Raw genomic sequence first — 15715 nt, 5'->3', positions numbered from 1 at the left:
CAAAACACACTTTTTTTAGTTTCCACACTGAACCGTTAGCTAACTCGAAGCAAACAGTTTTAGCTCAACTGAATCATTAGCTAACCATAACCAAACTGTTAAAGCTAATCAAATTAACCATTTGCTAACCCAAACCAATTGGTTTAGCATGTTTGATGAAACGTCAGCTAATCTGACGCACACTCATCTACCTGCTAAACTGACCAATAGCCTAACCAAACTGTTTTGATGTGACTGTTTTAGCTTTCTCACTGAGCTGTTTAGCTAAACTAAACCAAACTGTTGACACCGTGGATGTATAATAAGAACTGGATAGGCTACGGTGCCGCCGCTCAGCCTTGCTTGACGTCTGTAAAACTTTCCTCGAGCCGAGAAAAGCGATTTAAAAATAGGGAATGGGAATCGCTGAGCATTCTTAAGGTGCGCCGCCATTTTTGGAAGGTAGCTTACGTAGCCAGGGAAGACTGTCATCTGTCAATCGTTCATCATCAGAAATGTATTAAGTACGTGAGAAAGACAAATAGTCATATAAAGAGACAAAGGGGCAATATCTTACAAAATGTAAGTTAGTTTATGATATTGATCCTTATGAATTACGAGGACCTTGACAGTTTGCCAGCCATTACGGTCACTGATATGTTTTGGCGTTAGTGAACACCTACAATTCAATATATGTAAATCTTTAGAGGCCAATTTACAATTTTCAAACGGGTAGGCTATATGATATTAAGATCTACAAGCCATATGCCAAGTACACAATCATCCAGACAAAGATAAGCTAGCTAATGTTATGCTAACGGAATACAACAAAGCGTCGGCTACTCGAGCATATTGAATCTACCGGTATCTTCCAGAATGAAACCCATAACGTTAGCCTACCTATGACTGTATACTATATATACTATAATTTCACTCTGCAGTGTTTTGTGTTATCTTTTGACACTTGCAGTAAACAGCCAGCGGATGGCACTCTTACCCATTATCCTACAAAAATGGCCAACTTGGTGATGTCACATTCCCATTCCCTATCTGTGTCATCACAATGTAAGGTCTATGGGTCAGCGGGAGAAACACTACTGAACATATTCAGTGGGCTGCATAACCCGGAAGTAAACCAGAAGACTTTTTTGGCGTACATGCGCCAGGCGAGCAATTCTCATTGTACTGAATAGGCGTCCTCTTGGGGATCCTGCATCCAGTTCTTTTTATACATCCATGGTTTAGCCTCTGAAGCATTAGCTGTACAAACAAAACTCACACTTAGCTAACTCAGACTTAACGGTTTGAATTTCCTCACTGAACCATTAGCTAACCTGAAGCAAACAGTTTTAGCTTCTACACAGAGTTGTTAGCCTCAACCAAATGCTTTAGCTTCAAAACTAAACCATTAGCTGAACCTACTAAACCCTACACTGAGCCCTTAGTTAACCTTAAATCAGTGTTAGCGTTGGCTACACCAAACCAGATTATTTTAGCTGCTGAATTGAACCGTTAGCTAACCTGAACCGAACTGTTTTATAACTTCTAAACTAAACATTAGCCGAACCAAACTAGCTAACCCCTTCGATGAACCAACAGGTGAAAATGTTGGGTTCACTTCCTGCTGTTATGTGATATTTATATTTAAGAGGGACCTAATCTTTATTTCAGTTCACATCATGAGAATTTTAATTTCAGAGTTTAGAGCTCATTTCCTAAAATTTAGAGAGGCGTTTTTATCTTCTTCAAGCTGCATCCCCACACATCTTACATCAAAACACAAGTCAGTTTGGAATTACATACATAAATAACAACTTGACAAAAACTTGACATCTACAAATGTAAACACGACGCCCTCCTCGCCCCTCACATACCAACAAAGAGTAAATAATTATCCTGCAAGGTAGCACTTTTCTTTTTCTTGTAAAAAACAAAACAAAACAACTAAGGCGACTGAGTGGAATAATCATTGGCACTTTCTCCAAACTATGTTTCTATGAATACTGTGATGTTGTGGTTTAATAGATTATAACACGATGACAGTCTGGGAGGAATGTGGAGGAGAAAAGATCAGTTTTAACCTTCTTTGTTCATTCATTTACTTGTTTAATGCACTAACTCACTGGCCTGCTCATTCATTCACTTATTTAGTCATCCACGTGCTCATTCCGTTTTTTCATATACTGGACTTTTCTTTGACGTGCTTGCATTCACTCGTGTCCTCGTTTAATCATCCGTTCAGTCATTTTCCTATTCATCCTTTCATTTATACCTCCCTTTACTCAATCATTTCTGCAGATGGACAGTCAGCACGTTTCTGACCGGAGAAAGAAATTGAGTCAGTTATATATACATATATATATATAACTGACTCAATGACTCAATTTCTTCCATCGTTGCAGATTAACCTGAACCACCTGTCCCCAAAAAAATGATCTTGTGTTGGTTATCGGAGTTTGAGTCCAAATACTATCCTGGCAGTCGTACTTCCTGGTAACGTCATAGTTTTGTGGAACACTTCATCATGTAGGCGACAACACTGGCCTTCAAAAACTCATGGCCCGCTTTCGTACGCGTCCCGTGAATCCAAATAATACAGTATTTTAACTTGCTGTCATTGTACCCGAGACAGGAGGAAGGTCCGTTTGGTATGGTTCGACTCCTCGTCTTTCTATACAAGTTTATGGAAATAAAATGTTGTACACGATTGTTCTTCGTCCTCTGTCTCATGTGGTTTTTTCCTTCTGGCTGCAGTTGCTATCTGTGGCCTCCCGGTGGTGCTGGATCGGCTCCTGGAGAAGGTTCTTCTGCTGGTTTTTGAGGCGGAGATGTCTCGGTTTGACCGGCAGCGCCACGGCCAGGAGAACGCAGCCGATATGGAGTCCGCAGTACCAGGACCTGCAGGGAGGAAGAAACAGGTGAAGACAAAAGCACTGCGGGTTTAAATCTGACTGAGACAAAGTTGAACCTGAGTTAAACCTGACTGAGACAAAGTTAAACCTGACTGAGACAAAGTTAAACCTGAGTTAAACCCGACTACTGACCTGTAGAACTTGATGGACGGACCCACGGACAGCAGGACAAAAGGCACCACTGTGTAGCAGATGGCGATCTGAGTGGCCGCCCACGTGATGACATCATAGACCAATCTGTGGGTGGGCGATTGAAGGAAGTGTGGACGAACGTTGTGTCGGACCTGAGAGAAATGAAACAGAAGTTAGTTAGTAGCTCATCATCAGTTAACAGCTGGTTAGCAGCATTATAAGCTAACAGCTAACATTTAGTTAGCAGCATTATAAGCTAACAGCTAACAGCTAGTTAGCAGCATTATAAGCTAACAGCTAACATTTAGTTAGCAGCATTATAAGCTAACAGCTAACAGCTAGTTAGTAGCATTATAAGCTAACAGCTAACGTTTAGTTAGCAGCATTATAAGCTAACGGCTAACAGCTAGTTAGCAGCATTATAAGCTAACAGCTAACAGTTAGTTAGCAGCATTATAAGCTAACAGTTAGTTAGCAGCATTATAAGCTAACAGTTAGTTAGCAGCATTATAAGCTAACAGTTAGTTAGTAGCATTATAAGCTAACAGATAACAGTTAGTTAGCAGCATTATAAGCTAACAGCTAGTTAGCAGCATTATAAGCTAACAGCTAGTTAGCAGCATTATAAGCTAACAGTTAGTTAGCTGTATTATAAGCTAACAGCTAACAGCTAGTTAGCAGCATTATAAGCTAACAGCTAGTTAGCAGCATTATAAGCTAACAGTTAGTTAGCTGTATTATAAACTAACAGCTAACAGCTAGTTAGCAGCATTATAAGCTAACAGTTAGTTAGCTGTATTATAAGCTAACAGCTAACAGCTAGTTAGCAGCATTATAAGCTAATAGCTAACATTTAGTTAGCAGCATTATGAGCTAACAGCTAACAGCTAGTTAGCAGCATTATAAGCTAACAGCTAACATTTAGTTAGCAGCATTATAAGCTAACAGCTAGTTAGCAGCATTATAAGCTAATAGCTAACATTTAGTTAGCAGCATTATAAGCTAACAGCTAGTTAGCAGCATTATAAGCTAACAGCTAGTTAGCAGCATTATAAGCTAACAGCTAACAGCTAGTTAGCAGCATGCAAATAGTGATACAAGCACCAAATTTGGCATGATGATTCCCGAGGGGACGCTTAGCAAATATGAACGATTGGCCACTTGAAAATCCAAGATGGTGGCCATTTTTCATGATGGCCGCCAAATTGACCTGCCGTTAATGATTTATCTCATAGAAATTCAGCTACTTGGTCGAGTAGGGGATCGGTCGAGTTGGTCGGGTAGCAGGAATATGACAAGGTCCATATCCAACACCAGGGGCTAGAACTGGAACCGTGGACTCTCACGCCGCAAAAACCACAAAGCAAAGACTCAGCGGACGGCCAGAAAGTAAGAAACGTATTGGAGGATGTTAAAGCTGTAAAAATTAGATCAAGCATACCAGAAAACATATAACTCTACATCACACATTCAAATTGACCAACTACATGCATTTCCTTAAGAAAAACATTCTCCGCGAGTAAATTTGACAGCCATCTTGAAAAATGGCCGCCATATTGCAGTTAAAAATTGTTAAAACTATCAAAATTAGATCCAGCATGCCAGAAAACCTATAATTTGACACCAAGATCACTCAAATCGATCAAGTAGATGAATTTCTGTGAGATAAATCATGGCCGCTATCTTGGATTTTCAAGTGGCCAATCGTTTATAGTTGCTTAGTGACCCCTCGGCAACCATCATGCCAAATTTGGTGCTTGTATCACTATTTTCACGATTTGATTGAAAAAATGGATGTTATCCGCTCCACTAAACAGCTAACAGTTAGTTACAGCATTATAAGACAACAGCTAACAGTTAGTTACAGCATTATAAGACAACAGCTAACAGTTAGTTACAGCATTATAAGATAACAGCTAACAGTTAGTTACAGCATTATAAGATAAGAGCTAGTTAGCTGGATCATAAACAGTTAGCGGGGATAGCTCACCGCTCTAGCAGCCAGCGTGATGACGATGCCGGTGAGGAAGGTGAGGTAGTAGCCTGGATAAGCTCCGTGCCACATGGCTGACAGGATGAAGGTGGCTGCTGTTGGGTGGTAGGGACATCGCTCATAACACACCCTGTCAACCAGAGGTCAGAGGTCAGACAGAATAATGTGTCACATACACTTTATTTCAGCAGGTTTTTTCCGGCCCTTACAGCTGACAATGTGCAGTTTGTGATGCTTCACTGTTGTTTAAAGGGACTGTTTGTAAGAATCAGAAATGCTTGTTAACAGCGACACCTGTGGCCGTTAAGCCAACGAAAGTCAGCGTCGGGCTCGCGCTTGCTCGCTCTAAATAGACATGAACGAGCATCGCTCAAAACAGTGAGGCGACACACGTCAGCTAAAAGCACAATATCACTCTATATTTCAGCTGCTTGGCAGTAATGTTAGCTGACCAGACGAAGGTCTCTCCATGAACATGATTTAAATCTGATCCTAATTTTGGAGGAGCTGCAGCAGTTATTTCTGCACAAACGTCCACCATTCACTAGATATTCTCAGAGCTACTAACTCTTCTGCAGTGTGTAGTGTGCGCGCATGCACGTGAGAGTGGAGCGAGCTGAGTCAAGCCACACGCGAGCGCATATGCGAGCGCGCATGGGACACCAACCCGGGTGATTTATACGTGTCAGAAGTTACAAACAGTCCCTTTAACTTGTATCGTGAGTGTGTCTGCAGTTGCACATAATAATGTGTGTTGTAATAGCCTAGTATGTGCAGACTGTACAGTAGATGTGTCTGTCCTGTTACAGATCCAGCAGCAGATGGCAGCAGTCTACAGAGTACCAACCAACCACGACACCTTCACAGGAAGCCAATCAAATATGGTACGTTAATTTTGGAGACTTCTGTCTGTGTGAGTGAGTGATAGAACTGATTATTATTTCATGCTGGATGTGTTTGAAACTCTTCTGATACAGTTTGGTCTCAGCATGCACGTCTCCATGCAACGGAAACTAAAGCTAGCTGCCGCTTAATGTTCGAATGCGTGTTGAGATAAAACTATAAGAGTTAAACCCATTAAACTCAGCATATCATACTGTAAAAGCAAAACACAAAAGGAGGCTTTTAAAGGGAAATTTAAAAGGAAAATCAAGAGTTTAAAAGGTTATTATTTCCTTGATTTATACTGCCGCTGTAGATAAATAACATTAAAAAACACAGAATAAATGTGTTCAGACCTTTTGAGCCAGTGTGCCGTCTGAATGTTCCAGTTGTCGAGGAAAACTTTGAAGCTGGTGGCTAACTGAAACAAAACAGAGAAAATCTGAGTTAATAAAACCAATATTTTATACGATGACATCCAGGTCACGTTTCATAAACGTCCTGACCTCGATGTTGAGGATCCTCAGGTTGGAGATGAGGTCCCAGCGAGGAGAGCCATCGCTGTCGTAGCCGTTGAAGCCGAAGCCGGCAGCGTTGTTGATGGCATCAGCTGAGGTTAAAAAGAGAGTAGAGGAAGAAGACGTGTTAGACGGGTGGGACAGGAGCTCTCGGACACACTGCCTGAGGTTTATGGACATTTCAGCCAATGAGAGACAGTCTGGTCTAGTCTGGACAGCAAAAAACTCACAGATACATAAACCTTGTTTTATATCCATGTTGTAACTTCTGTCCCATATCTGTGGTGGCGTTTCTATCCATCCGTACAGAGATGCGTTTCCTTGCGTTTTTACGGATTTAAGAACACAAAACTGTGTGGAAACGAGGTGTTAAATTTAATTTCCGCCCCTTTTCCAACTGCAGTCTTGTTGCTGTACCCTCGTTGGCACATAATGTTTAAAAGGAGGCATGCATCTCTACTCCAGCCTCACAAACTGTCAGCGAGTTGGTTTGTGTTCAACACACAGAGCTGACTCAATAAAAACAACAAAAAAACTTAAACTTAAAAACTTGACTTAAACTTTAAAAAATGTTTAAAAAACTTAAAAAGAAAACTTAAACTTAAGAAAAACTTAAAAAAATTTAGAAATAAAAACGTAAACTTAAAAAATTTAACTTAAAAACAATTAAATAACTTACAAAATATATAAAAAACTTAAACTTAAAAACGTAAACAAACTTAAACTTAAAAAACCTGATCTCAAAAAACTTAAACTTAAATACTTAAACTTAAAAAAATGAATTAACTTATCTTAAAAACTTTAAAAAGCTTAAAACAGGTTTTTTTTTAAAACTTAAACTTAAAAACACTTAAACATAATCATATTTGGAATAATAGTGGAATATTAATGTGAATGTAAATGTGCTGCTGTACAAACAGAGTAAAGACTGTAAGATCAAGAAGAGAGACCAAGAGAGAGCATAAAGAAAGAAAAGAGCGGAGATGTGTCAGACACCTACCGAGCGTCCAGACGAAGTAGTACTTGGGTCTGGTGGTCAGCATGGACAGGTACAGGTAGACCACCTGGGCGTAGAACGGCGTGTTGGCGATGAAGTCGTCGTCGATGTTTCGTTCCACGGGGAAGACTTTACACACCGACAGAAACACCAGGAGGCAGAAGAAGGACGTGGCCACTTTACGGACGACCTCCGTCTGAGGAGACACACATTTACATTTATTCTAGTTTGTGTTCTCTCCACGGAAGTGAAAGCAGACTCTGTTTCTGCTCCTGAAAGCATCTTGTTGTATCACAAACAGAGAGACATTTTGTCAGCATCACTGCTCTAAATTATGAATAGACCAGCTCTGGTTTCACAACAAGAGAGAGGGCTTTTAAAATGCTCTGAGAACGAGGGTTATCACAGTAACCTGCTCACAGCTTGGGTTCAAACATGCTCTTCAAACACTGCTGACAGGACTAAAGCTACAAACGTCTACAATCAACATTTCAGAGACATAATCTGGACTTTTTCTGAGACAACCAACAAAATCACTGAGTCAGAGTTGAGTTCAGAACATGGACACTTCTTGATAAAATATGATAAAATATACTTTTAAAATAGGGGAAATGAGTCTGTAATATAAAAATATTGTAGCACATAAAGAGTTAAATTAAAAGCATTAATGCTCATTACTGATCTAATATCCAGCTGTGATATTAAAGTCAGTGAATGGAGACAGCTGCGTGTGAGTTGTTTCTTTAAACTACGTCATCTCAGTCACTCCCGGCGCACTTTCTCTGAGCGTTTACTGTTGCTGCTGATGGGTTTACATTGTAGTTAATGGAACGCCTGGTGCGTCTCATACCGGCGCTAAAGGGCGCCTTGTGCGGCGGTACCAAATTTCCCTCTCTACCCGTCCACTCCCATATACTCTCAGTAATACTGGAAAGCCTAAATATGTCTCTTTTTCTGTCACATAATGTTGAGGAGGAATGAAAAATATGGAACGATAAATCAGAAGCATGCACGTGACGGTGGCGGTCAGTAGCTCCCATGAATTTCGCTCCAGCACGTATGGCAGAATACACTCATTAACGTGGGAAAAGGAAGCGTGGGGATTGGAAAGTGCAGAGGACTTTGAGATGATCACCACTGACGCCGTTTTCCTGACCAGCCAGCAGCGGGAGGAGAGCCAGGACGGGAGCTGACGTAACTCAGCTAGGACCTAAGGCTCCTCCACTACCCGGCCTGCTCCTGGCTGAGGCAAATAAGATGGATGAAATAAGACTTCAGCCCAGCAACGCCCACGTCTTTACAGAGACCTGGCTCCATCGTGGCGGCCCGGATCAAGCTGCACTAGACAGGAGAGCAGGACTCCGGTGGGACAAGAGGAAGCCGACTGTGTATTCATCAACAATGTTTGTTGCTCAAACAGTCAAAGTTGATGGACAAGTTTCCCTCATGTCGGCCGTATTAAAGGTGCCTAATGGTGTTTACCGTGTTCACGAGAAGAGTCCGTATGAACGCCTCCCTCTTGTCGTATTCACAACCTCGTTAAGTGATAAGTTTCTGAAAGTTCAGGTTAGTTCGGGTTCAAATGTAGCAATCTTATTGATTGCTACGAGGTGCACAGGCGAACGGGGAACCATGTGAATACAATTCTTTAAAATGCCATAATAAAAAAGCTAAAATGTTGTTAAAAATACTAGAATTCATTGGGTCCACAGCTGAGGAAGAGAAGAGATAGGTTTAAAAGGCTGTAAGGTTCCCCTGAAATATATCCTACTAAAACCCTTAGATTTAAAAGAAAATGTTAAAATAGCAGCTCAAGTAAATAGATTAAATAATTAAATAATTAAATAAATATTTTTTTCTTAAAATTTAAAGGTCATAATAGACTATATATAAAACATAACAAACAATACACGTGGTGGGTTAGTATTAAAATATAAGTGCTATTAAAAAGATTTGATGTCAGGGTAAGGCCATGAAAGTTAATTTTTTGGTGCATTATAAGTTAATATATTGTAATTTTAGTCGTATATAGCTTTTCTTTGTAATTTTATAAAATGTCTGAAGAACTGACTAGTCTTTCTCCTCCGTCATTATGCCTTTACATTTACTGCATTATGTTACCCGCTTGCTAGCTCGCTAAATTGTTAGCCTCTGTGGCTTCTAGACGCCGACAGTAACGTTTATATTGCCGTTGCTTAGCAACAGTGTTCTCACCACTTCTTGAACGCTGAGCTCACCAGTTTCATTTGAAGGCACCAGATCTGCCCAGAGAACTCACCAGTGTTCCTGTTGCTGCTGTTTACATTCCTCCAGCTGCAGATTCAGAAAATGCACTGGAGGAATGCACTCTTGTTTTTGTTTTGTTTCGTTTTGTCCTGTTTCTCTGGACGAGGCTGCAGCTGTCATTTGGTTGTGCAAGTCTGTGTTGCAGAATGTGATTCCTTTGATCTATTTCTTCTCTAATAGACCTGCTAGATAAACTTGGACACACTTGCTGAGCGAACGGTTTACTAGCAAGCTGCTGACGTTTAATTTAACATTTGGGTTAACCAATTTAACGTTAAAACCGACTAAGGTGACTACATTGTTTACGAGCTGTAAATAATGGGGCAAACGTTAACGCCACCATCGTCTTCGGAGCTGTTGGCCGAAGAACTTGCACGGACTGAGGAAAGCTGGCAAGAAAAATACAAAGCTCTGGAGGAGACTGCCGTGGCTTTCCATTTAGACCTCCAGGAGGCTGAGAAGAACTGGGAGAGGAAATTGCAACAGCTGGAGAAGGCGCAGAAGGAACTGGAGGAAAATCTCCAGAGGAAAGTGATCCAGTTTGAGGAGAAGATCCACCAACGGGACACAGAAATCCTTGGTCTCAGCGAGGAGAAGGAGAGTTTCTCTCAGAAACTCACGGAGACCAGAATCCAGCTTCGACAGAGCGAGGAAGATGAACTTCGACAGAGCGAGGAAGCCTGGAAGGCCCAAAATAAGGCTCTGGAGGACAAGTGTACAAAGAGACTGGCTGTAAAAGACAAGGTCTTGGAGTCGCTTCAAGCTCAACACCAGAGGAAACTCCAACGGAGCGAGGAAGCCTGGCGGGCCAAATATAAGGCTCTGCAGGACAAGCTCACAAAGGAGCTGAGAGAAAAAGAACAGAGCTTGGAGACAGTCAAACAGATGGAGGAGGAGAAGACGCTGATGGAAGATATCTGTCTGAAATTGAAGAAGACGAGAGGAGTCTTCTCTCACATGAGGGCGGAGGATCGAGAGACAATGCTACAGAAGCTGAAAAGCGAAATACGTAAGAAGGAGACGAAAGAAGAGGTGACAGAGAAGAAGAAGAAGAAGGCGAGGAGGACTGGGAGTTTTTTGGGCTCGATGCACCAAATAGCTTCAGTATTTTTGGTGGTAATTTAGAGTATTAACAAAAACTTCAATCACCCTCTACGTCTCCACCCCCGCCTCCCTCCTCCTCTACCTCACCTTCCTCTCTCAACAACAACCTGGGGCCCAGGTTTCTCCCACAATATATATATATTATATAAAAGCTTTACTAAAAATCAAATAAACAGTAAATAAACTTAATAAAATGTCTTGTCTGCCTCTCTGAATAAATATATATCGTATAAATACAACTGTATGACATTATGGTGGCTATAAAGTAGAAGTACTGGTATCCGTGTAAGTTGTGATGTAAACAACACGGAAGCTGATCAATAAAACGATCAATGATACGTAATATATATGTTATGTATATATATATATGTTCCAAATTATACTTTAGGCGCAGGTTAACACAACAGCCGGTTCTGTAATAAACAAAAACAAACGAAAAAACGTAAACTTAAAAACTTGACTTAAACTTTAAAAAGTGTTTAAAAAACTTAAAAAGAAAACTTAAACTTAAGAAAACTTTAAAAAAATTTTGAAATAAAAACGTAAACTTAAAAAATTTAACTTAAAAACACTTAAATAACTTACAAAATATATAAAAAACTTAAACTTAAAAACCTGAACTTAAAAAAACTTAAATAGCTTATTTTAAAAACGTCTTAAAAAAACTAAAAAAAGAAAACTTTAAAAATTGAAAAACTTAAAAAACTTAAAAATGTAGAAACTAAAAATGAAAACATCTTAAAAATTTTAAATTGTTTAAAACATTTTTTTTTTTTAAATTAAAAACTTAAACTTAAAAAACTTTAAAAATTAACTTAAACTTAAAAAAAAATTAAATCTTGATATTTTGCGGGCTCATGATTATTTTTATTATTAGCATTATTTACCGGTAATTATTTAGCTGTCATTTCATTATAATTAACGGACAGCTGTAAACTACTCAAACATCTTTTCTTTCTGAATGTGAATCACTGAATGTTGAATACATGAAGCTCACAGTACACAGGTGGACCAGCAGAGAGACAAACATCTGGAGCATGGGTTTATCCAGATGTCAAAATGTCGTAATATCAGTTAATAATATCAAACTAAATTACTGATATTAGTCGGTATGTTTATAGAAGTCATCAAATGAAAAGTGATAATGGCTCGGCGTTGTGGTTCTGACAGTGTTTGTGGTCGTGTGTCGTACGTTTGGTGAGGGCTCGCTCTGCCTCAGCTTGGACTTCCTGTCGGCCTCCTGGTCTCTATGGCGACGGGGGTCTCCCTCGATGAAGGCGATGTAGTCGTTGTAGGAGCAGGTGGGTCCGGCCAGGATCCCCATGAAGTTACAGTTGTAGCTGAAGTACTCCAGCAGACTGGGCATCCTCCTGAACAACACAGAACCAGTAGGTGGTTTCTACAACGGGAGGTGTGCTACCAGTATTCATAGTTTTCACGTGATGTCACGGACCACCTGGAGGGCAAAACAAAGCTGCCCTCCACTGTCCGCCGACGACAGCTCAGCTTTTACAACACTGTTAGCCAAATATATGAGATAGTTGTTGTTCAATTTGATGCACAAACCGAAGAGAAGACGAGAGGAGACGGTGCTGTGTTTATACAGCACCGTCTCAGAAACAAAACCCAGAGCAGAGGATTGTGGATTTGTGCAATTAAATTAGACCACCGTCCCTGATTTATTCATACTTGATGTTAGTAATATCTTAAAGGTCCCATATCGTGCTCATTTTCAGGTTCATGCTTGTATTTTGTGTTTCTACTAGAACATGTTTACATGCTGTTATGTTCAAGAAAAATCTTTATTTTCCTCATACTGTCTGCTTGAATATACCTGTATTCACCCTCTGTCTGAAACGCTCCGTTTTATTGCATTTCAACGGAATTGCAACGGAATTGTGTTGCTAGGCAACAGTTTGGGTCAATGTTTACTTCCTGTCAGATGATTTCATTCACATACACTGCAACAGGAAATAAACTGGGACATATTTAGAATTTTTACGTTTAAAAGAGTGTGATGATCCATATATATTGTATATTTGTGACATCACAAATGGACAGAAATCCTAACGGCTTGTTTCAAACGCACAATTTCTGATTATTGGCTTTGCGTGTATTTCTCCGTATATTGAGCGTTTTGATACTTTCACAGTATTTATACAGCACTTAAACCTGCTTTATAATATAAAAGACATGAAAATCGTACTTTTTACAATATGGGACCTTTAAATTAAATGACTGAACTGTGTAATATACTGCAGAGTAATATATTTGTATTCTATATGATGAAAGTATAGAAAGTGTGGCTGGAAACAAACAAACAAACAAACCTTATCGCCAAAATCTTCTGTCCTGGAGTCAGATGTTCCTCTTTTCTTGCCATTCCTGTACGAAGAAAAATACAAATATATGAATATAAATCGCCATAATAGAAAAAACTCTGCATGTCGCCACATTATAATTATTATTATTATCTCACCGTCGTGGATTTCAAACGCCAGGCTGGTAATCTTTTGTGTTATCACCATCATGGGGCTGCAGAGAGAACGACAGCAGGAGCAGATTTGACTAACTCTGTACAAAAAGGTGCTTCTTAAAGCCAGGTGTGAACATAGTAAAGATGTAGATACAGTATGGAGGAGGAGACAGGTGAGGAGGATGTGTGAATGTGTCTCACCCTGTGAAGTCAGCAGAGTACATGCCGTAGTCGAAGACGTACACTCGAGTGATCTGACACAGACTCAGATAGCTGAGAGCCACCAGGAGGCAGTATCTGAAATAACACAGACAACATCATTCATTCATTCATAAAGACACTGATACATTAGTAGTATTATTATTATTAACCAGTGTGCTGTTAGCGCCCCATACAGGCTGCAGAGTTCTTACTGAAGGTCTCTGGTTTGATCCCTGAACTGGCCGCTTAATTACCACCACTGAAGTGCCCTTGAGCAAGGCCCTGAACCTGCAGCTGCTCCAGTAGAGCTGCAAATACCGCCGCTCGGTCAGTGCCCCTAGGCATCGGAGACCGACGCACGGTGTACCCCTCTAGCGTTACTTTAGGACGGACCAGGGACGGCGTGTCAATATACGCTCGTTACATGCATAGTGTCCTTTCAAAATAAACTTCCGTTTTCACAGGAAGTTAGGTTTAGGCAACACAACCACTTAGTTAGGGTTAGGAAACGGTCGTGGTTGACGTTAACTTCACAAGTGACTCACGGGACTGACGGGACTGATGATACCGACGATTCATAAGACTAACGACTCACCTGACTCACAGGGCTGACGATACTAACGAGTCACTTGAAAGTCAGGTTGAAAGTCTTGTTTGTCTGACAGCAACGGGGACCTCGAATGTTTGAGGTTAGGATAGGTCGTCGGGCAGCGAGTCTCGCGAGAGTTTTCGCACGTGTTCGCAACTTGCGTGATTACCATCTAGACACGACCGACCTGAACCACTAACAGCATCCACTGGGACCAGGTCAAAGGTCATGGACTAGGGTTGAGTCAAGCCCCCGTGGAAGAGCGCCGAGCTTTGGAGGAAATTTAGTGGCCAAACGGCAGTACTACAACATCCGTGTCTGTCACCTGATGCCATCGGGCCCAAAAAGACTTTTTTCCAGAGACTTAAACTGGGAAAGAGACGTCTGTAACTCGGCGGATTATTTATTCACACATAAAGAAGTTTGTGTGACTAAAATAAATGGTACAGATGTTTGGACTCTTGATGTCCTCAGTGCAGAGAGGACTCTGGTTATAAACAGCCTCCGTCTTCATCAGTATAAACGTGTGTCAGTCTGCTCTGACTCTAATGGATCTGCCTGCACTCAGAGGCTCCTCTTCATCTCTGGACTGATTAATGACTCCTCTTCTTCTTCTTCTTCCTCGGGGAGTTTTAATGCATCCAGACCCACAGTCGACCCACCTGGTCCTCCAAACATCACACCGGGTTTCTGTTAAATATATGTGATCTGAATCAGGGACACCGAGGACGTTCTGAAGCTCACTTGTGCATGTGTTCGACTCCGGTCAGGATCATGATGCCGTAGGTGAGTCCACTCTGAAGCAGGAAGTGAAGGGCGTACCTGGAACACACAGGAAGTTAAACATCACTGTTCAATCAAACACCAGCGGACCTCCTGACAGTAAAACAAACGTTGAGACGTCCAGCAGCAATAAGACATTAAATCACTTTAGAGTGGACGCTCGGTGTCGACTGGTTGGTCCCAACAACTACTTAAACTTAAACTACAACTTCCTGATTATACTGACATACTTTTACTTAAAGGAACATTCAATCAACGGTTCAATCGAGGGTTTTTAATTTACTTTACTCTGTAATAGAGTATTTTTACAGAATAGTCATTTTAGTGCGGTATTAGTACTTTTACTCTAACAGAGTTTGTATACAGTATAGTACTTTTACTGTAACTGAATATTTTCACAGTGTGGTATTAATACTTTTACTGTAACAGAGATAGTACATACACAGTACTGTACTGTACTTTGTTACTGTCATCTATAGTGGTTATTTGCATAAAAACACACAATTGATATAATTATGATTATTTAAATATCTGCTTCAATTAAAAAACATCTTGGCATCAATATCACTGTGAAAACATCTCCTTCAAACAACTGGATTTATTCATGTTTCTCACCAAAAGCTTAATTTTAAGAGATTACATTTGAACGTTGTAATTTACCTTCGACCAATGATCATTTTTACTGAGCAGAGTTTGAACGCCTCATGATAATAACTCAATGGCACCTCCGTTAACGTTACTAGCTCCGTTATTTAAGTAGGATTCTGCTGCCCACCGGCTGCTAACAGCTAACGTTACTTTTTTGTGGTTCACAGTGTCGCATTATCAGGGAAAAACATGATGCGAGATGCCGAGGAATCGGA

General features: G+C 40.5%; 1 protein-coding gene and 1 long non-coding RNA gene across 3 annotated transcripts in view; one reads left to right on the top strand and one right to left on the bottom strand.

The window, feature by feature from the left end:
* Positions 1-1655: 1655 nt before the first annotated feature.
* mboat2b (membrane bound O-acyltransferase domain containing 2b) overlaps positions 1656-15715 on the bottom strand; it is a 17586-nt gene continuing 3526 nt past the window's right edge. The window contains exons 3-13 of the mRNA XM_074616350.1: positions 14814-14891; positions 13481-13576; positions 13283-13338; positions 13134-13188; positions 11996-12173; positions 7417-7609; positions 6405-6508; positions 6255-6319; positions 5014-5146; positions 3024-3175; positions 1656-2877 (exon numbers count right to left, since the gene is read on the bottom strand). Of these exons, the coding sequence (XP_074472451.1) occupies positions 2706-2877; positions 3024-3175; positions 5014-5146; positions 6255-6319; positions 6405-6508; positions 7417-7609; positions 11996-12173; positions 13134-13188; positions 13283-13338; positions 13481-13576; positions 14814-14891 (1282 nt within the window). The 3' untranslated portion in view covers positions 1656-2705. The remainder of the gene's footprint in view (positions 2878-3023; positions 3176-5013; positions 5147-6254; positions 6320-6404; positions 6509-7416; positions 7610-11995; positions 12174-13133; positions 13189-13282; positions 13339-13480; positions 13577-14813; positions 14892-15715) is intronic.
* LOC141756547 (uncharacterized) overlaps positions 2749-15715 on the top strand; it is a 13893-nt gene continuing 926 nt past the window's right edge. The window contains exons 1-3 of one of the 2 annotated variants that reach the window (XR_012591494.1): positions 2754-2897; positions 5826-5900; positions 7337-7475. This is a non-coding gene — a long non-coding RNA (uncharacterized LOC141756547). Of the gene's footprint in view, positions 2898-5825; positions 5901-7336; positions 7476-15715 lie in introns of those variants that run through there. The other variant, XR_012591495.1, reaches the window with a different exon arrangement.

Source organism: Sebastes fasciatus, chromosome 18 (assembly GCF_043250625.1).
Source record: "Sebastes fasciatus isolate fSebFas1 chromosome 18, fSebFas1.pri, whole genome shotgun sequence".
NCBI lineage: Eukaryota > Metazoa > Chordata > Actinopteri > Perciformes > Sebastidae > Sebastes > Sebastes fasciatus.
Note: the sequence above shows the minus strand (reverse complement) of the source record. Positions and strands in the feature narration are given on the sequence as shown.